General features: G+C 39.1%; 1 protein-coding gene across 8 annotated transcripts in view; it reads right to left on the reverse strand.

The window, feature by feature from the left end:
• Positions 1 to 908: 908 nt before the first annotated feature.
• PPFIA1 (PTPRF interacting protein alpha 1) overlaps positions 909 to 21849 on the reverse strand; it is a 53834-nt gene continuing 32893 nt past the window's right edge. For 4 of the 8 annotated variants that reach the window (XM_064715504.1, XM_064715502.1, XM_064715499.1 and 1 more), the window contains 15 exons: positions 20529 to 20558; positions 19623 to 19774; positions 18823 to 18995; positions 18606 to 18699; positions 12614 to 12695; positions 12303 to 12503; positions 11477 to 11539; positions 10923 to 10949; positions 9387 to 9562; positions 9193 to 9290; positions 8096 to 8271; positions 7526 to 7594; positions 5929 to 6094; positions 4631 to 4701; positions 909 to 3326 (listed from right to left, as the gene is read on the reverse strand). In XM_064715504.1, the coding sequence (XP_064571574.1) occupies positions 4643 to 4701; positions 5929 to 6094; positions 7526 to 7594; positions 8096 to 8271; positions 9193 to 9290; positions 9387 to 9562; positions 10923 to 10949; positions 11477 to 11539; positions 12303 to 12503; positions 12614 to 12695; positions 18606 to 18699; positions 18823 to 18995; positions 19623 to 19774; positions 20529 to 20558 (1566 nt within the window). In that variant the 3' untranslated portion in view covers positions 909 to 3326; positions 4631 to 4642. Of the gene's footprint in view, positions 3501 to 4630; positions 4702 to 5928; positions 6095 to 7525; positions 7595 to 8095; positions 8272 to 9192; positions 9291 to 9386; positions 9563 to 10922; positions 10950 to 11476; positions 11540 to 12302; positions 12504 to 12613; positions 12696 to 18605; positions 18700 to 18822; positions 18996 to 19622; positions 19775 to 20528; positions 20559 to 21849 lie in introns of all 8 variants that reach the window. The other 4 variants (XM_064715501.1, XM_064715503.1, XM_064715505.1 and 1 more) reach the window with 4 other exon arrangements.

The raw sequence follows: 21849 nt of genomic DNA on the forward strand, positions 1-21849 counted from the left end.
TAGAGGAGAATACACGTACAGAGAACTTCAATCCTTTAGGGATTACTTCTGTCTCTTCTGTGTCTTTTTGGAGTCTTCACCTGTCCCTCCATGTACAGGTAGAAATACCAGCCACATTTATGTATCACTTTTCACCCATCTGTTCCAACATCTCCTGGAAAACCAAAAGGTACTGCCACCTCAGGTAACTACAATTGCCCTTTCCCTCCCAAGTCCCCTACTATTAACAAACAATGAAACTAACAAACAATGAAATTAACAAAATGTAGAGTAACTTGTGCACCAAAGCTATAACCCTGACAGTGGGAAGTGAAAAACTTTCCTTTTAAAGGCAAAGTGATACTTTAGTTCCTTTTAAAAGTACCACCCTCAAACATATAGTGTCCATTTTTATTTACCTGAAAATTAATTTTGCTGCCATTCCCTCTCAATTTTTAGCCTACTAAGCCCCAAAAATAAATTCTGCTTTGAACTAATTCACCTGTTCTCCAAATCTTGGCATGATAAATCACTACTGTCCACAAGACAAGACATTGCTACAGCAGTTTAAAAGACAGAGTTAAAACTTCTGTTTTGAGAGTCTCTGTCCTTTAGACATGCAAAAATTGCAAGTTTAAAGTTCACTCAGATAATTCTGAAGCATGCAGACAGGATGCATAGTTTAATTTTTACAGCCCTCTTTCCAACTGAAGCCTTTAAAGACGTTTGGCAATTTACAAAATGTTGTATCTAATCAGGCATTACCTAAAGCTTACTGTAACAGACCCAGGTGCCTTTTCCATGTGCAGTTTTCTTTCAGCAGGGTGTGTGGGAGTTATTAAAATTGAGCAAGACACATTTTTCTGATCTCTCCAGCACAGCTCTGCTGTGTAACTCAGAAGGAAGTCACCACACACATTTTTTTGCCAGTTTGTGAAAGCTTTCGCCATTTCACTCATTTATTCTACCTCTCATGTCAGTTCCATTGTTCCATAACAGTTAAGGTTTTACAGCCTTATATAATAATATAAACGCATTTTCTGTTCACATTTTACAAGTCTATCCCGCATTGGTTTCACTTTTGAGAAGCAACAATACATGACTCTGAACACCTACTATCACTCACATCAGTGACCAGCAATGCCTAGGCAAGGTTTCTCTAAACAGCAAAGTTTAGCTGAGCAGTGAGCCAGGATTTCCTTCTGCAGTTCCATTTTAGGGTTTTTTTTCTAGAAAGATAGATTCTCTGAGAATATAAAAGAGACTGCAAATGGACAGACAGCAACTCGTACAGACAAGCCAGACAAACAGAGATGCACCACTGAACAAGGTTTAGAGCATCCATGGCAGTGTTTCTCCAGGCCTTCCACGTCCTGCTGTTGATCTGGAGGACATGATGAAATATGCTTTACTACTCCTTTCATCATTCTGCAACTTTATCCCTCTGTCTTCTACTCAATGTAATGGTTTACAAATATATAAACATTGACATGAACAGCCCTATTGTGACCCCATTTTGCACTGGTTCCCTCAGCTCCTATGTTTCTCCCCAAATATCACAATGGCCAAGATTTCATTTTATTACCAAAGCAACCATTGCTGCCGTCTAGGACAGCATTTCCATTTTCACCATGTGGACCAGAATACACTGAAGTTGTGTCAGGTCTGGTTTATTATTTTAAAAAGCAAATCATAGCTCTAAAGATGAGTAGAAGTAGGCAATAAAGCAGTTTTTTTTCCAGAAAACTGATATTAATGCATGTGAACTTGAACAATTCCAAAGAAAATGTCACATCACCTAACTGAATATTTTTGCTCCTGGAAAAAGGTCATCATTTGAAACCAGATCTACAGGGCAGCAAACAATCATTAAGATGCTTTATTGACAATATCCACTCACTGCAAAGTTTCTGCCTGCATACCAATTAGATCTTAGCTTTTCCATAGTGTTTTATTGGCAGTGGAAATGCATCAGTACTTTATTGAAAGCAATAAATAATACTGTGATAAAAATAGTTCAAAAGTAGACTGTACATATTGTTACATAATCTGAAAATACACAAAAGATTAATAGAAAAACAGAACAGTAACAATGAATTTCAGTTTTACAAGCAAGTTAAAAGTGGAAAACAATAAGAAAAAAGACATGCTATATATATTGTTGCATAATAAATAATGCACCATCTGACCAGATTCTTGCTGGCTTTTTAATATGCCATTTACAAGTGTCAGATACATTTTCTACTCATACAGTCCAAAATGGCTACAACCATCCAAAGTAAAGTCCAGACAAGTCTTTAGAACAAGTTTACAAAACACATCGGATGACTTACATAAGAAAAGTAAGGCCTTTATTAGAAGATGCACTGCTTTAGTTTTCAGCCCATTGTACCTTCATCTTTCACTACTCATTTGACAGGAGGCTGCAGTGCTTTAGGATTGGTCCATTAAAACTGGTTCCACCAGCATCTTTCCACCAAGTGTTTTCAAGCAAAAAGGTCTAGGACAAAAAAAAAACCTCTCTGTGGCCTGTGGCTCACGACCAGGAATCATTATGAAGTCTGTCTTCCTCAGGGAAGGAAAAGCAAAAACAAAAAGAGTCCTCGGTTTATGGCTTGTTTTGAGTCACTGCGCAGAGGCGCTGCACAAACACAGCACAGGGCGTGAGAACTGCGGCAATCGCTCCTGCAACGCGTCCTGCAGGCTGGGCAGTTCCTCCCAGCTTTTCCAACAGCTTCCACTTTAAATAAGGACAAATTGCCACTACTTGACACATCCTCTGTGTGGAAAGGTACAGCTCTGAGGAGAACAACACTCGTGTACCGTCCCTCCTACGTCAACAAAGGCTCACCTGAAAAAAAGCTGGACTTCTTTTCAGATCTAAGCTAAGCGCTCCAAAAGACAAAATATATACTGCTCGGTGTCATGATACTTTTACAAAGGTATTAAAATCCTTTTCACCTTCAGTTTCATTATTAAAAAACAATGATAATTACAGTTACTGCATAATTTACAAAAACCCTATATTGCTCATAGGGACATATACATACAAGCATTACAGTACATTCAGCTGGAAAGACTAAAATTAGAATAAAAAATCAGCAATGATTTGATTTGTAGACTGAATAGAAACAGAAAAAGTAAGTAACTATATAAATGACAAGTCACATAAATATAAGAAACATTTAGATTCTAAAATATTTTCTCTATAGTACTCATGAATTTATTTGCTAATTAAAAACTCTGTAATAAAATATCTCAAAGTGTCCATTTAACAAGTATTAACAGGTTAAGGGTTCCAAATGTTCAAAATGCTGCATATCACCGGTAGAAATAGTGTGGGTAAACTGCAAAAACAACAAACAAAAACAACACACAAAAAGAAAAAAACACAGAAGATTCCATTAGCAGGTTTTAACCACCATTGCATTCCAAGATTGTCACAAACAGCTCAGCAGTGATGCACTCAATTACTGCCATGCCATGCTGGATATCATTTTATTGCCTCCTGCAATCTCCAGCTGCAATGCAAATAAAGCAATGAGGGCAAATGTTTCTGCCTCCAGGATTTCCATCCCACATCACCTGACTACAGAAAATCCTGAACCAGGGAGGAGAATCTGGGGGAGAGACTTAAAACTTCAGTTTCTTGCAACTAAAAATACTGTAAAGAGAGCCCCTGAGATTATGTATGAACTGACACTCATGTGGTCTGAGCTGCTACATGCAGGAGTTTCCTCTGTCAGCAGTTCACTGTAAGAACTCTTTAGAACTCAACTCATACATGCAAAAGGTTCTGAATTTGAGGAAGCAAATACATGAGTTGGAAGGGATGCTACCAGTAAGAAGAAAGACACTGCAAGCAGAGAAGACAGGCAATTTACAGTCCATGAAAGATATCAATGAGGGGGAAAGAGCCACTGAGTTGATTTTTTTAAATTCATTGTAATTAAAAAAAAATCATTTTTGGGCTTGCTTGCAAAATGAGAGAAGTACTGTGCCACGAGAAAGTACAGCAGAGGCTGCTGCAGAAACATTCCAGATCCTGGAGAAAGACAGGACTACAGCCCTTTCACAAGCCAGAATACACGGATTTTGTGTTACCACACATCAACAGCACTGCTCCCCAGATTGAGGCTGCAGGTAGCTAAATCCAAGCAGCCAGCCCAAGCAATCACAGGGGTATGGAGTGTCCAGGAACTGGGAAACTGCAATTATCCCTGTAACAATTCAGTACTGAAACATGTTTTAGTGGGACAGCTCTGACCAAGCAAAGACTGTGAGAGATCAGCAATCTGAGCTGCAGTGTCACACACTGGATTATTTTTTCATCCCTAATTTATTCTCTTCCCCCCCTTCCCATTTCCACTAGCTGTGCTTCATCCAGCCTTGATTTCAACACTTTTTACAGAGCTGTTTAGCACAGGTCCTTTTTGAAGCTGTTTTAAAAACCTCACAGGAACACATTTCTGACAAAACCCAGTATTTCAACTCAGTCTTACTGTAGGAAATAAACTTGGGATTTCCAATAGAATGACCTACCCTGAAAACCTGGACTATTTTCTAAGTGTGTAAAACCACTGTAGGAAAATCCCTGCTGCTTTATTGCACAAATAGCTGCTTCAGTGTTGTTCCTATCAGCTTTACTCACCAGGAGAAGGCTTTAACAGGAGTAGGTCCTTACTGTGGCAGAATCCAATCTTTGTGTTCCTGATACACTGCCTATTCCAAGAAGCATGGGAAGACATGCAGAACACAGCATGCATGTTAGTTTTCAAAACAAAAAAAAACCCTCCACAGCAATGGTGATTACAGCTCTGGTACTCACCCAACTCTAAGGTTACAAGTTAGAAAAGCAGAATTTATTTCACAGTTTGTATATTAACCACTTTTTGTACCACAGGCTAACAAAATGTATTCTAAAAAAATCTGCTTGCCAACTAGCACAGAGAAATTGGCAAAGGTGATTTTTTAAGTTATTTACTACTTTATGTAGTTTGTAAATATCTAATAGTTCAAAAAGAAAGTGGTTTTACATGGTAAAGGCTTAACCTACTTTCATTTACAGAATTTTCCACATGAATTTTGGTAAATATTTTGTGCTAGTGACAGTACCTAAAATTTAGAAGAGCTTACTGAGAGTAGCATCAGATGCAAAAATTGGTTGTTTGAGCTTTGTGAATAGTGTTTTCAGAACCTGAGGCAACTCCAACAGATTGTGTTCTCACTCTGTCTGTTCCAATAAAAAAAAATTTCATATTTGCTTCTTTTGTAAACTAAATTCAAGCCAAATGTTGTTCTTATGTTGCTACAGGTACAGTTTTTAAACAGCCAAGATCCCTCATGTGACAGGTGATCAACCTCCACTTCCAGGTGGGATTTTTGGGGTCTGCTTTTGTTGGTTTGGGTTTTTTTAACTCATATCTGTGCGTGAACACATATGCCCAAAGATCATTAAGTACACAGCAATGAATAAAACAGTGATTTCAAGTCTGGTCAATACTGAAGTGATCACTGCAGGGGGGGTAATGCACCTGCTAATGAAGTTTTACTCATCTCAAAATTATCTGAGGGGGTTTACATCCTTTTTGAATGCATTTTATTGCATTTTAGAAGTGGGGTTCATATTGGTCTAATTGCTGCTAACCAAAAATTCTGCATTGTGTGATTAAAAGACTCCTACTAAGCTGTCATTTTCCTTTCCTAAATTACATTTATTTCTAGCTATGATTCTCATTTTGTTACTCCAGTGATGTAAAATAGAAACTCCACCTCTAGTACAGCTTCCTGAAATGACAAAGCACCCTATGGTTAAACACAGTGTTATAAAAACAACCATGCACAAGGCAGATGCTTTTATGCAGCAAAAAGGTCATTTGGACTTAATTCCCCTGGAATCTCAGGCAAAAAATAAAGAACATCATGCTTAAAATTATACAAAATCAATACCATCAATCTGCATCTTCTTTGGCTGCATAGAGGGTGAAGACATTGAGGTTGTAACTCTGAAATTTGCAGGAAGAGTCTCTGCTGATCCAGCAGCTAAACCTCTTATGTCCTTTGGTCTAAACTTCTTTCTCCACGAAGGTGCTCTCCTAAAGCTCTTATCATCATCCTGTCATATTGACAAACAACATTAGCAGTGCAAAAAGTGTTATTGGGGATTGTTACTGACATTAAAAGGATTACTGACAAACTTAAGTAAATGTATCACCACTGAAGAAGGCAATTGGGAGGAAATAAAAAGTAAGTGTATTAAATACTGCATTGCTAAGCAGGGCTTTCCTTAAGCACTTGGGTAAATGTAATTTAATTACCCAAGTGCATTTTCCTTCCCCCATTAATATATCTGCATCTTTCAAGCAATATTTCCACCTAAGAAACATAATGCTACACTTAGTAAATACAGTTAAATACACTTCCAAAAACATCTTTGGTAGAGAATGTATTGTGTCAATGCAAATGTACCCACTGGGCAGCTCCATTTGCCAGCTTCCCATTTAGAACCAGTTAAATCCTTTCACTGCTCAGATTTACTCCCTTGTGCAATTAGGAGATAAGTGTCTCTATTATTTGGAGAGATCTTCATGATCAAACTGCTCCGTGCCACTAAAACAGAGCAAACATCTGTTGCCTTAAAGCTCCTTTTGCAGTTTGAAATCTCCAAGGAAAATACTTTAGAAAACCATCAATGCTTTCTGATAGGTTGTTAAAACCTTGGTAGAGATGCACAAGGGAACAGAGCTGTCAGGAGCTTCCCCTTCCCCGTCCTCTTCCTCATGCCAGCACCAATGTTTCTGAGACTGGTTTCCTGAGCTGGTTAACCACAGAAGGGTTTTGTCACTTCAGCCTTAATCTGCAACACTTTTGCCTACATGTGCTACCACATCAAATCTCATCAGCACCAAGGATGAAGCAGCATGGAGTTAATTAATGCTCTCCTGGGGAAGCAACATCAGCTTGAACCTGTCCACTGAGCAACCTAAAAGGTTAAAGATGGAACACTCTCTCCCTCCATGATGTTGGTGCACAGAATAGCTTCACACTTAGAGAGTTTTACACTCATTTCAATGCAGTTGTACAATAAAATCACAGACTGCCCAACAAAAATTAAACACACCTGGTGGTCTTCTGCACCAGTATGAATCACAATTAACAGAAGATTTCTTAAAAACCACTCAAAGCTCTTTGAAATACTGCTCTTTAGGATAAAGTGTCTTTCTCTATCACAGCTTGTTCATTGCAATGCTGGTCACTAATTTTCACATATTTTAGATCAAGAGGATTCAGCCCAAAGTGCTGCTATTAGACGGGCTAGAAAACCAAACTTGCAAATGTTCCCAATACTTTCATATTCAAAGTCATCTTATCAAAATACACAAAACCCTGCTATATTTAGAAACCCTCAGAGACAAGGAGTTTCAAATTAAAGTTTCTGTCATTGTTCTGTCAAAAGCTTGAAGAAGTTCAGGCTAAATTCTTTCACTGAGCAGTTCTGATAAAGTTTCCGGGACCATAAAATGGGTCAACAACTCAAGTAACTTACTTCATCAAGTCTTCTGTCAGTGCCCATAGCAAGGAGGTTATTGAATTCCCTCTCCAGAACAGCACGAGCCTGAAGTTTGTGGTAAAAAAGAAATGGAAGTTAATTCCAAAAGATTAGTAATTAGTAACTTATAATGATTTAAAAAACTTAATAGGACCCAAATTGTTTAGTGCCTTCTTATCAGATTAATAAACATGCTTCATACTTGAAAAGTCAGTACTTGAAAAGTTACAATTTAATTTGTAACTTATTAAAAATTTAAGGAAAACTTAACAGCTCTCCTCTATTTGTGATATGAAAGTTCATGACTCTGCCTCTAACTTAATTATTTCAGAGTAAAAACCGGCAAACAAAAATGATGAGTTTCACACTATTGTTGTGAAGATGGGCTGTGAAGAAAATATTCAAGCAATTTTTTTCCCAAGCAAATTTACCAATAAGAATTGTTATTAACAACTAGAAAACCATCAGAAAAGCACAATTTTAAGTTTTTGTCATATGTAACAATGGACAACTTTGCATCCATTTTTAACCTTCCTAGGAGGCCTAAGGTGCCTCATCCTTGGTTACCTGTGTGTTTTGAGTGGGGATTTGCAGCAGGAGAGCCAATGCATTGTAATCAAAGGATTCATCTAAGGCCACAAGCGCGCCATGAACGCCGCTCTCCTGCAGGTTATTGGCGTATTCCTTAAGGCCGATTGACATCACCCATTGGATCATCCTCTCATTGCTCCACACCAGGACATCTGGGGAGGAAAAACATAGTGCCAGACTCATTACAACACCTCTTCTCTGAGCCAAATCATCCACAGTCATGAACTGGATGATTGAAGTGGAAAGTAAACATATTACAAGTCTGCTGGAAGACATTTCACACCATAACTTAAATATTCCAAGGAGCAATTCTCTATATGCAAGAGATGCACCCATTCCATTTGGGAGGTGAAAAACAACCCACCAGCCACAACCCTGGCTTGCTTGCTGCCAGTTAGTTGTGACTCCTGGGAATGATCTCAGGCACAATTAACAAGTTAACCACCAAAAGGTTATCCATGATTTGAAAGGAAAGGGAAAGAGCAGGGACAGAACCTTCTAAGCAAGTTTTTAGACTCAGATATCAAAAAATGCTTCTGATATTAAGCAGGGAACAAAATTACTACAGCAAATCTTGGAAAATCATGAATTCCCACCCTACTTTCTCTTACTCCTTCTCTCTTGTACAAGAATCATCATGAATCTGGAAGATATAATTACCTAAGTCACTTGGATATTTTTTCATCAACTGCTGGGCAATAAAAGTTACTAGCCACAAGCAACAATAAAATTATGCAGATGTAAAGTTATGTCAAAACAGGGGGAAAAGAAGAAAATAAGGACATCCCTCCCCAAACATGTTCTTAACTCTCATTCTCCTAAAACATTTCATTTCAAACTTCAGAGCAGTATGAGTTTCCAAAATGTTCACATTTGTAGCATAAGTAAGTGATTTAATGATGTGGTTTATCATTCAGGGTTCAGGGCCTACATCCAGACACGCCTTGTGCATTTAACACTTGATATTTTATAAATGGTTCCATCCTCTAAAGCCTTTTCTTTGTTTATGGATCTTTGAGGCTGATCAGTGAAAACATGGCAGAATCAGACTGAGGTGAGGACAATGCACTAACCCTTAATTTCATTCTGGCTTTCTTCTCTTTTTCTTTCCAGTTCTTTTCGATCATAGTTCAGTCTTCGGAGGCACATAATTCCACACTGAAAACTGTTCCTGTTTGGAGCAGAGAAAAAAAAATCAGAAAAAAAATATTTAGAGATAATGGAATCGCTTAACTGTGGGCGAGGTCTCCATCTTCAGCCTCGTTACCTGTGAAAGCTGTCCACCATTTTCAGCTGCCCACGCAGGTCTTTCTTGGTCAGGTGGTCCAGCATGCGAGCATCCACCAGACATTCCATGAAGTAGCTGCGGTACTGAGGGAGCCCCAGGCTCGGCAGCCACTCATTGCCAATCCACTCGTGGTTCATGTCACCATAGGCTAGTGTCTGGTTTGAAAAAAAAATTAAGGGACATGCTTATTGACATGAGAAAAGAAAAGCTGTTTTAGACAGCACAGTTTAAAGAAATTGCTTATTTGATTCTTAGCCTGTAAAGATAAGCACATCAGAATACTGAATACTACGTGTATGTTTTCCAAAGAAGTCATCCGCATGGAGAAAATCAAGCGCAGATATTCACATCAGCAAGTAAAACTGCCTCAATTTATACCAAGAAATAGCATGGCAAAATATGCAAGAGCTAAACAAATTTTACAGAAAGACTAATCTACATGGTTGGACAGCAAAAGCCATAGAATTTCATTGTGTTGAGATGTTGTAAATACTCTCGCCCTTGAAAACTAGGCCGGAATCTTATTTTTCTGGTGACTTTATAAAGAAAACATATCAGAAAAATAACTGCAGGTCTTTTAGTTGTTTTCAGAAACTGATAAAACCCTGTTACCAAAGAACAAGCCATTCTAAATGCTAGTCTTTATCCTAAAAGAGATTTTTCTCGTTACAGTTTTGATCTGCAAATCACCAGGCATTTTTTTAGAGAAAACATCTATAAAAATAAGAGTTTGTAATCATACATCTAATCACTCCTTGGGCAACAAAACCAGGGAGCTCCTTTTTTCAAAAGCATAGTAATTCGGATTTTTCTGTTAAAAGGTAAAAGCTTTATTTCTCCCCTTAAGGAAGCACCTTCCAGAAAGGAGCAAGGCCACAAGGAAATGCACGTCTCCAAGCCAGGTGAAAGAGCTCCTTACTCTGGACTTGTTATCACTGACAATCAACAGATGAGTAGCTGAGATGTAGTTAATGGGACTTAAACCAGCTTTAAGCTGGAGAGCAGCCAAGAAAGAAGAGCCCACACTGTGCAAAGATATGGATCATGGGTAAATCCCAAGTTACCTTTCTATCCCTGTATAAATACTCAGCTACATCAATGTCTGAGAATACAATTAGGATTTGCCACCACTTTAAAGCAAAACAATCAATCAAGGGGAATTACAGAATTAGTGCATAGAAATCTACTTAACCATCCAGGCCCAGGGTACCTTGTGGCACACCTGGGATGGTGGCTGGGTTGGACAGGGACATTTTACACAGAGCAGATATTCCTCTTGGAATTCTGGCTTCCTCAGGGAGCCACCCCCAACCAAAACATTAAAATATTTAAATCACATGTATTTCCCAAGTGTGCATTGTAGAGAGATAAGGCTGCAGTTTCCCCCTCTCCCAATCCCCAGGTTGCACCCAGAATCATTAAAAGATGCTGGCCTAAAGGAAAAACAGATTCTTTCATGCTCTAATGATTGTGACAGTTTACATACAGTCTGTAATATGAGATAAAGTTTCCAACCTGAGCCCAGCTTCCCTCCTCATCTTCCTGTTAGGTGGTTAGGAAAGCAAAAGAACACACACATATTAGTGGTTAAGTTTAGTAAGGAGGTCAAAGTTAATGGTGCACTGCAAGACTCTAAATCTACTGCATACCAAAAAAATCTAGATAAACCAAGCATCATGCAATGTAAAAAATTATACACAAGGCACTTATTTTTGTATGAGAAGTTGCAAACCCCATCTACTGATTAAGTTTTCTGGAGAGAAGAAATTTCTGCACCAATAATTCAATTTGTCTATTTGTCAATCAAGTCAGAGCTCCATTTTACAGATTAAAGTTTTGTTTACAATCTTATCAACACTGATTTTTTTCTTCCTCCCTTCTGGGAAAAAAGCTATCAAGATGCAGATTGCAAGGTTAATAGTTAGAAGAAGCAATGATCCAGAATTTTAGTGCATTAATTTGAAGGAAACAAAAAGAAAAAAAAAAAAGACCAAAAGGTACTTGATTCAAATGTTCAAGAAGTGGAAAAAGCACTCTAAGGAAGAGAAGTGGCAACACTGTAAACTAACCGTTTGTTGTGTGGCTGTAAGATTTTCCATCTCTTCATGTGTTACCCAGACATTTCCCGTGGTCTAACATGAGCCCACAGGGAATCAATCCCATCCAGTGAAAGGAAAGCAGTAACAAAGAGGAGAGGTTGCAGAACAGATAAGCAATCGGTACATGTAAGGAGCAGGCATGGGCAAAGCAATGGTCTCTGGGTCAGCTACAGCTACTGACAGTCATGGCATGCAATAAAAGCCTACTCACAGGGATCAACTTCCTTCACAGATATTAACAAAACTGAGCAGCAGAAACAGCTGACAGGATTTCATTAATGGGTAAACACTCAGCTCTGCTCTAATCCGAAAAATACATTTGTAGCCTAGCACATAGCCCCAGGAATAACTTTAGACTGCAGAGCAGGCAGACTCATGAGAGAAAATTCCCACTACGTGCCTAAACTTACTGGAGAGAGACAGGTGCCTCCTAGATCATGTAGTCTGCATTATTTGGAGTTAATGGCTTTACAGCTACATTAAAAGAGCCTCCAACTACCCTACAAATTTCTGTACACACTTGTAGACTTCATCTGTATTTTAAGTTCTCTGGAGGCCAAAATAACACATACTATAAATACTTTGCATTACATACTTAGACTGAAATAAACTTCTCTATTCCTCAAGAAAGAAAATTGCAATTATTCCTTTAGTTAATTTCCATGAAAGGAAGGAACAGCCTATATTTAAATAAAGTGTTCCTTTCCAGAAATTCTTAATACAAGTTCAGTTCTAAGTTTACAGTCAAACATGGGGAAATTCTAGGTGTTTATTGCGCACAAGTAAGTTTCCTTACCGTCCTTGAGGTGGGAGGGGCAGAGGGGCTGGTTAAGGACATGATTTCCTGGATGGCCAGGCGGAGCTTGAGCCTGTGCAGGGGATTGCTGATGCCGATTTCCCGCTGGATTTCCGTGTCAGACAGCGCTGACATGATAGCACCGCTCTTCACATTGGCTCGGCAGGCGGCCACGTACCAGGCTGGCATCCCCACCCACAGCTGCAACACACAGAGGGAAGTAAACAGGATGTGGAAAACATTCCTGCCTCCAAACCCACACAGGCTTTACATTGAGGGGGCTTTTTATTCATTTTGGGAGGAGCACTCACCTCCAGCCACACCACCACAGTGGGCCCATCCCACTGTGCAAAAGGCAAACCTTGTCGTCTGGCTTCCTCCAGCAACTCGTGCCTACAATTACAGAAACAGTCATTAGTTATAATAATGGATGCTACAATTCCAGCACTGCATTCACTTCACTATCTTCTTTCCAATAATTAACTCATTCCTTTCCCAGCCAGCCTTATACGACACACCTCCTCAGGCAGGTACAGCACATGTACAGGGACTACGTAGGGATGAAAGCTGAGCTGGGCAGGAAATCTGAGAGCAGCAGAGATGTAGATCTTGTCTTTCAGAACCCAGTTTCTGAAGTCACTACTGACACTTCCAGCCCAAAGTAAAGATGTCAGGCTTATTTGGCAAGCAGATTCTCAGCTGCTCAGTTTTCTGCCCAGCAAAGCTGAACCAAAGCAGTCATTTCTCCTAAGCATGGGCAGATTTGAAACCTGTGGCCACACATGAGCACATCAGACACGCCTGTCCATCAAGCTGTCAGGGCTGGACACTGGGACAGTGACCATTCCACTGGTGAACATCAGCCTGTCAGAACGTCTGGCACAGCTTCACACAACCAGAGTTGTGTTTGGCAATTCTATCCTGACAGGCTGTGTACTGAAACTCAGCTTTCATCTCCCCTGATGACACCATTTCCTTTGTTGTGCTGAAACAGAAGCGCCTGAAGTTTCATATTGACAATTCAGCTCCCAGAGACAATGGAAGCTCACAAGGTCCCTATAAATAGCTGCCAAAAATGTTTAATAAACCAAAGGACAAAAACTAGCACTGTGGGTATAAGTATGCAATGCTGCTTGGATATGCCTGGCTAAAAACATGGAGAAAGCCTAAAAAAAGGCATTTTTACACTGCCTTTGAAAGCCAGTTATATATGGTTAAATCTCCACTCATTCTCCTTTGAAAATCTGAAAAAACGACTGCACCTAATTAGACTGATTTTACTGTTCTTTATTCATGCCTGCAAGTGTAGAATTAAGATATGCAGCAATATTACTGAGTCAAGACCTTGCATTATGTATTTACCATTTTCTCACTATTTCAATCAATTAAAATCTCCTTGCTTTTGAACTGTCTCACTGGATAGATCTAAGGTAATAACAGTTTTAGAAGTTATAGGTATTAAAATATACAAGGCACCTTGAAGAGTGATTACTGACAGACAAGGAGCTGTTTTGCTACTCCTACAAAATGGAAATGCAGCATTCAGCTCTTTTAGACATATTTGGGATCCTCATGTTATATTGGGAGGTAACTAAATATTAAAAAGAAATAATGAAGGAAAAAATATACTAGCAACTGCTTTATCACCTGCACACCAATAAATTCCTATTGCTCTGGAAGAACCTCCCAGTAATTTGTGCTAGTTAAATGTGCTTCCCAGGAATGGGAAAGGGGGAGGAAGGAAGACATGGCCAGACAACTGGTTACAAATAATCATTCAGGTACCATTTTGGGATCCATCCATTAAGGTGGAACAGCGTTCAGCAGTCAACAGCTGAATTTCCCTACCAAAAAAGACTATAAAAGCTTAGACATATTTGTACTTTTCAAAAAGACACATATTTCTGAATGTGGAATAAAGGATCAGCTATTTCCCCGCTACTGTGGAATACATTACATTGATTCTACAATTAATTAGCCCTGAACACATTTTGTTCTGCTTCTCTTTGTTGTTTAAGATTTAAAAATTAGAAAAATAAATTTATAAGATCATATGAAACACTGTTTGGTAAGAACAGAACAAAGTGCTTAATACTGTATTTGCCAGAAAGGAACACAAAGTTTCTTCAAGTACTTTAGCTTCCAAATTGGTGTCTAGGCCTTCCTTTTTGGTGGTTGTATTGTGTGGAGTTCAGAGAATATCAGTGTCATTTCTGGTAGTTCTGTAAGTCTCATTGTATACTCCATGGTAACCATGAAACAGTGAATCCTTTGGAGCAGAATACAAGGAATACATCAAAAATGAAAGGAGAGGTTATGATGCCAACTTGAAACTCATGGTGGTAATGTAGGAAGAAAATAATTGTGTGATGGAAGAAAACACAAAAATAAAAACAAACAAAGAAAAAATGTTTATGAGATGAGTTTATGCAGAAATTATGCAATGGATCCAAAGAGGAAAGCAACCATGAAGCGGAAAATTAATCGCAGAATTTGTTCATATGCAGTGAGAGATTAAAAACTTGCTTGCACAGGAAATCCTTAACCCCAAAGCTCAAGATGTAGCCCAGGCACAAAACATCTCATAGGAAGAATTCAGAAGCAGCTGCTGTTTCATCTACAAATGATGTACTGATGTTTTCTTCCTATAGCAGAGACATTCTCTTTCCCCACTACTCCCTTCAAACTCCAAGACACTCACTGCATTCCAGTAAAATGTGATCGATCACTGAGAGATCACAACTGAGTCTCACAGCCCAAGCATTAGTCACACCAGTTAGGAAACAGGAGCCAAATCCAGAATCTTTGTGAGGAAAAAAACATTGCAGTGGTGTCAGCAGCGTTAACAGCTGGTACAAACCTGGCCCTGTGAGGGATAAAAGAGAGCCAAAAGAGTAGCTGGCTACTGGAATAACTCCTGGGTGACAAAACCAAGGGAGAGATGTCTGGAGACTTAATAAAAAACCTGGCTGAGCTTCCCTTGGAACAGGAGCCCAAACATGCTGCTGCAAGGGGGGAAGGCTCACTGTTAAGACATTCCAGAGGCATCTCACAGCAGCTGGGAGGACAAAAGCTGTGGTCACAGGGAGAGAGAAATGATGGCAAAGCTGCAGGTGGTGCCTGTGCAGCAGAGAGTGCACAGACTGTGTGAAGTAGCTGTGCTCAGAAGGGCTCCTGGCAGGGGAGCACACACTCACCACACAGGGAAAATAAAGCAGCCTGGATCACCTGGCCACTGGATTGGGACAGCATGGAAATGGATACATGCAGAGCTCAAAGCCAGAGGGGGATGCTGCATCCCAGATTTCTTGGACAGAACTGAAGAGGACTGATTTGGAAGAAGTTCAGAAACAGTAAACACTGCAGTGTGGGGAAGAGAGTGATAGTGATGGAAGTGACAGAGCTTCAGGGTGTAAAAACTGAGAAGCAGCAGTTGTAAAACATGAGATGGAAATAGGCAGAGCATCAGGGGAAAGCTAATATCTTTATTCTAGACTGAGTTCAGGGATGCAGTAAGTGCTTTGTGTGTGAGAGTTCTCAAATTTAGGGTTGCCTTCCTTTTTGGTGAATACAGTAGTAAGCTGGTGGTGCTGTAGCCAGAAAAGCACAAACACAGTTGTGGCAAACACTGTCACTACTGCAGCTCACACAGGAGATGAACACAGCACTATCAACCACTTGGGTTTAGTAAACACCAAACAACACTTTTACAGAAATACATCTACCTTGGAAACACAAATACCTACTATTGCTAAACAACTTCCAAATCCCAGATTACAAAACTAATCAAAGAGGGTTTAATATTTCCACTATAAAAGCTCACACCATGCAAATTTAGACAAGACACAAACTAGCTTTCACACTGAACTAGGTGACACTGGATTTATTTCAGCAACACATTTTCATAATATATTCTTTTGAATCTAGTATTTCCTCTCATTATGAGACTTTTTTGAAGAAAGGATAAAGGTTTTAATATATTGCTAAAAAATCCAAACTAGTTTTATCATACTTGCACAACAATCCTAATAAAAACAAATACAAACTTACCCTGATTTTGCACTACCACATCAAATGGTAAACAAAAGGAAAATAAAATAATGAAAGACAAATATAAAACTAGGATTAAACTGAACTCAAAGGCATACAAAACCAGACAAATAATGTGTACTGTAATTTAATTTTGTAACTATAAATACATTTTTGTTAGCAGAGACTGAACACTGCCCTCAGCCTGTTTGTGCACATGCAAGCAGAAATCAGAAAGATAAATGAGCAAATAGGGATTAGAGACAGCTATAAATAGAATGAGCTCTTGTTGTTCCAAGCATTCAGGTAGCTGGAATTCTTTTTGCTGAATACAAGGTTTTGTAAGCAAACAGCCAGGCAGAATGTGTTTTAACCCACCCTCCTCCAATATCAGAGTGAAAAGCAATTCAGAGCAGCTCTGCCACTTTTTCTTTTTGATAAGGAGCATCTCAAGGAGGCAGCAAGGGATCTTTGACCCCTTGTGATAATATTGCTTCCCATGTTCAGAACACCCCTCAGGATTCTGAACAATGGCATGACAGCATCTTACTTGGGATTGTTCAAATGATAGATCTAGATTGTTTTAATTTCATTGAGTGGTAGAAAACAGAAGGTTCCAGGGAGACCTTAAAGCCCCCTCCAGTACCTAACTGGGCTGTGGAAGAGATGGAGAGAGGCTTTGGAAGAGCTAAGAAGGCAATTCCAAACTAAAAGTTTTCATTTGTTTCATAGAGACAGCTGTCTTTTAAGCAATCTGCAACATGCAGTCATAAATTATACTTTAAGTAATACCAGCACATTTTTGAAAAGCAGTATGTTTACAAGGAAAGCCATGATTTATCTGCAACTGCACTTCTTGCATTTCTTAAAGCCAGACAGTATGGATTATTTCCCTTGAGAATGAAACTTGTGGCTGGTATTGAGAAATACCTATATTGCTCAAAGAACAGACCTTACCACTCCTTAGATATGACCAGACTAAAACTATTTATTCAACCAAGATGTGGTATGACTTTAAAGCACTGTAGAAAAGGGAAAATACCAGATCATAATAATATATGATTGCCTTCAGAGCAGCAGTCTGAAGAAAAACAGCTGAGCTTTCTGTTATCCAAACAAACCCACATTCCATTCTGACTTTTCAAACCAACACACTGCTGGTTTTCATTAGCAGCCACCAGGCATTATTCTTATTAGTTAATAGAACTTAGGTACTGCAAGAAATCCCTCTCAAAGCGAAAATTAGCACCCTTGCTTTTCAACATTTACTGTCTGTCTTCAGAAAGCAAGGAAAGTCTGACCTTCATCAGTTTTTTGACAGCTGAACAGAACAGAAGGAGCAGAAGTTTAAGGTATATGGCTCAGCATTGAAAGAAAAAATGCAAGGAATGCCTGATCCTACTTATTTGAGTGTTTCCTGTATTCCCATATAAGCATCAAGTCAGAATTTCTATCCGTAGCAATATCTCTTTTTCACCTATGATTAGTCTTTGCTTCATCTGTTCCAAGTCTGGAAACAACAAAGCATGCAAACAGAAACTCCACAGGTGAGCAGCTAACTAAAGGCTTTCTGGGATAGAGTGAAAAAATTCTCTTGACTAGGAAAGGGTAACTGCATACAAGGTGCCATAAAAAAAGAAATATTCACAACTGATTAAAAAAAAAATGAAGAAACCAGGGCAATGTGGTGCAAAGAAAAAGATTTCAACAGACAATCTTAAACAGAAGTGAAAAAATTAATGAAGAGAGAAGTTGCCAGCAGCTGCAACACAAAGGGACAGAGAAAGGAGCTGGCAAATTCATACACAGGGAAGGATGTCTGCCCACAGCATCTCGTGCTTCCCTTCTGTCAATTCCTCCACAATCTGGAGCAAAAAACAGCCAAGGACAACTTTGGGAAATCTCCCATATGAATTAAATTTATTTAATTTATTACATATAATTTATTACATTTAATACCTCCCAAAGCAGGTATGAAATATAATAAGTTTAGGGGGAATTTGTTAAGAGTCCACTTCTATCTCCAAATTTTTTTATTACAGCAGTCCAATTTTAAGTTTTCAGCTTAAATTCCTTTCAAATTTACCATGACCTATGCTGCTATTAATGTTCTGGAAAAACAGTAAAAAAAAGGATGAGATCTACAGAGGCTTATTAGCCATAGCACCATATTAGGCAAAAATCCCCCAAAACCAAACTAAAAAATAAAACCACAACATTTTTAAACAAAGCAACACACGAATAACACAGCATTAAAAATATTTGATAACTTACTTTTTCTGCATTTTCCTGTTTTTCTCTGCCTGACCTCCAAGTTTGCTGAGGCCTAATGCATCCTGAGAGGAACCATCTGCTTCTCCCAGGCCACCTACAAAAAACCCCAAACTCAAGTCACTCTCAATTTAATGCTTCGTAATGTTACTGATCAGGAATGTGTAAAACCCAAGCCCCAGGGCCATCTCTCTCACTGTGTAAGAAAAAGCAAACCAACCTTGTCCTAGAGCTTCCTTGCTTCCCTGTCCAGGTCGCCCCTTTTCCTTCTTGCCAAACAGGCGGCCAATGGAGGATTTGATCCCCTTCTTTTTGGGGGCTTTGTGAAGGGAATCTTGGCTGCTGTTACTGCTACTGGGATTACTGGTTTGGCCATCTTGTGAACCTGTTGAGCTGTACCCAAAAAAAAAGTCATAAAGGAGCCCATGTACAGCAAATTCATCAGAGATAAGTTCAGGGTTCTGTGCAAGTTAATAGAAGTTCAGTAGCTCACTAATGACATTTAATTTCATTTAATTTTATGAATTATGAAAAGAAATGTTGATGGCACAAGTTCTTGGCTGAAAGGGGCAGACAAAGTTCAAAATACTTGAGTGGAATCCATCTCAGATACTTGGGTACTTTGAAAAGAGTACTTTGAAAGAGTACTTTGAAAGAGTACTTTGAAAAGATCTGTCAATCAAAGTGGCAATTTTGCAAGTTATTTCTCAATTTATAGCTAAATAAAAACTTCAGGAGTTAAGAGTTACATTTTTCATATCCCAAGCATGAAGATAACTTAATACAGACTTTGAGTACCAAAAGTATTCCCATGAAGCCACTTCCAAGCATTAGCAAAATCTACATTCCTAATGTTTATGTAACAGTCACCCATTTATGTGTTCACACTCCTGACTTTGAGAAACACTTGAACACTCAGACTAAAATCCTACAGGCTGAACAGCTCTGCAGTTTGGGGTTTTACTCTGATGCTGGAACACTGAATTGCTGGTAGGTGTGAGTGATTCCCAGCTCACTTACTTCCTGATGTCCCTGATATCTTCGTGGCTCACAGTGTGCAGAGCTCCCTTCTGGACTCTGTCCAGGCGCAAGGAGCGGGGTGAGGAAGGCGGCGATGTCTCACATTTTATGGTGGTTTTGTCATCTCGTACCTCTTCTCTGGAAGCTGGAGACTGATGGGAAAGGAAGGAAAACTTCAGGGGCAATGCCAAAACATGAAGGCAATACCAACACTACACAAAACAGTGAAAGGAAGAATCTTATTTTAGTGTTAAAGGATCACTCTTGCCCTTACCATTCTGCAGTTGCCTATTTTTTGCTTGATTTCTTTCTGAATTTCTTGTTACCCTCAGTGACAAATGACTAAATTCATGAAATGAGAAAGTAGCACTTATCTTTTATTCATTTATAGGGCTAAGAACTAAAGTAATGCCTTCAGCACCATAAAATTAATATACCTGTCCCCAGTTCAGCACCATAAAATGGATATACCTGTCCTCAGTTCAAGCAAGTGCAAAGACAGAAAAACTAAAGAGACCTGTGGAAAGAATTATTAGCAAGATCATTGACTCTGTGAAGTCAGTTTCTACACACCTGTGGCTACAAAAGTTTGAGTAACAGAAAGAGTAACTTGTGTGTGCACTGACAGCTTACTGACAGCTTTTAAAATTCAGCACTGATGCATGAAGACTACAAAGCAGTGGTTGCAAACAGAAAGCACAGCAGTCCTCCACACCAGCAAAAACAGGCAAACAAACACAAAAACCCACAAAACAAATCCACACTTAGGCTAAAATGATAAACCATAATCTTGTTTGGTTTCAGAGCTACCCTGCAAATGCTTTATGTTCCTGTTATCCACTAATGAGTTTGGGGACAGGGAGGGAGATGGAGGGGCACACCATGAAATAAACTAAAGATTTTTACCTTTCTACGGTGTTTCCTTAAATCACTAGGCTGACAGATGCATGCAAAGAAAAGAAATTTGGAAAAGCTGTATTTATTGTAAACTGTAGCACAGACTAAGACAACTAGTACAGACAAAACACCTTGGGGAGAACATCAACAACAATTACAACAATGGCACAGAGAGATACTGGGTATGAAGTACTCCTTACATCACAGTTTAGTAAATGTATCCCTGAAGTGAGGAAAAGGAAGCAAAAAATAAACACTTAGTTGGTTATCTACCAAAGTACCAGAGATGTTGGAGTGTGTTAGCACAAAATATGTGCAGCAAAAAACCCCAATAAAGTGTGGGGGTTGCAAGGTGTTGCTTTGAAAAGGTGAGAACCTGCTTTGAACCTCCAGGTCAGCCATAGGAGCCTTAATAAATCATCTGCACTCATCCCTCCTCACAACCCTGGGATTCCTGCAGCTGTTTCCTACACTGCACAAAAAGCAGCCAAGACTTTAGTAATGTCAAAGAGTGCCAACAACAGCCAATTTCTATACAGTAACAGGATTCTGTTCTTTTTCCAGCTTTTCAGTGCTGGAATGTTTGAGCAGGAATTCACCACCACTTTTATTTTATCCTCCATCCACTGTAGCTCACTCCCCAGGGAGTGCTCACCTCTGCCAATGCACAGAGCAAGAGTTACACAAACAGCTTATTCAGACTGATGCTGACAAAAGTTAAATTTAGATAATTTGTTTAATAGCTCTCATTATTTAAAAAGCCTGTAACCAAAAATAAAGTTGGTCCCCTTTGAAGTGGGACACGGAGGAGAGATGCTGTTTCCCCTCCCACAAAGGATAACTTTTAATTGTTTTTTATTTAGAATACATGTAAATTTTGCAGCATTAATATGGAAAGTTTTGTTCAATCTGACTGTAGAGTACTACATTACTAAATCATAAGTTCACTGAATCACAGAAGGGACCTTTAAGGATGATCTAGTTCCTCCTCAAGTTCTTGACAAGGCACTGCAGACTCATTTTACCATTACTGGATCTTTCATCCATTAAATCTGATGAGCATAAAAATGAAAGTGTTCACCACATGGAATGAACTGCCCACAAGGACTGCTCAAGAGAGCTGTAGGCTTCACCATTTATCATGTTGATGCTTTTTAATCATGAGGGGCTTTCAACTGACTGAGCTGCATAACCACTGGCATTAAACTAATTTGCCTACATGATCAAAACCTAATGCAACTCTCTATTAAAACGTTGGAAGACATGGCAGAACTCAGTCTAATAATCCATGATAGCTCTTCCTAAAGTTTCTAGAAAGCTCTTGTTCCCT

This window comes from Zonotrichia leucophrys, chromosome 5 (assembly GCF_028769735.1).
Source record: "Zonotrichia leucophrys gambelii isolate GWCS_2022_RI chromosome 5, RI_Zleu_2.0, whole genome shotgun sequence".
Taxonomy (NCBI): Eukaryota; Metazoa; Chordata; class Aves; order Passeriformes; family Passerellidae; genus Zonotrichia; species Zonotrichia leucophrys.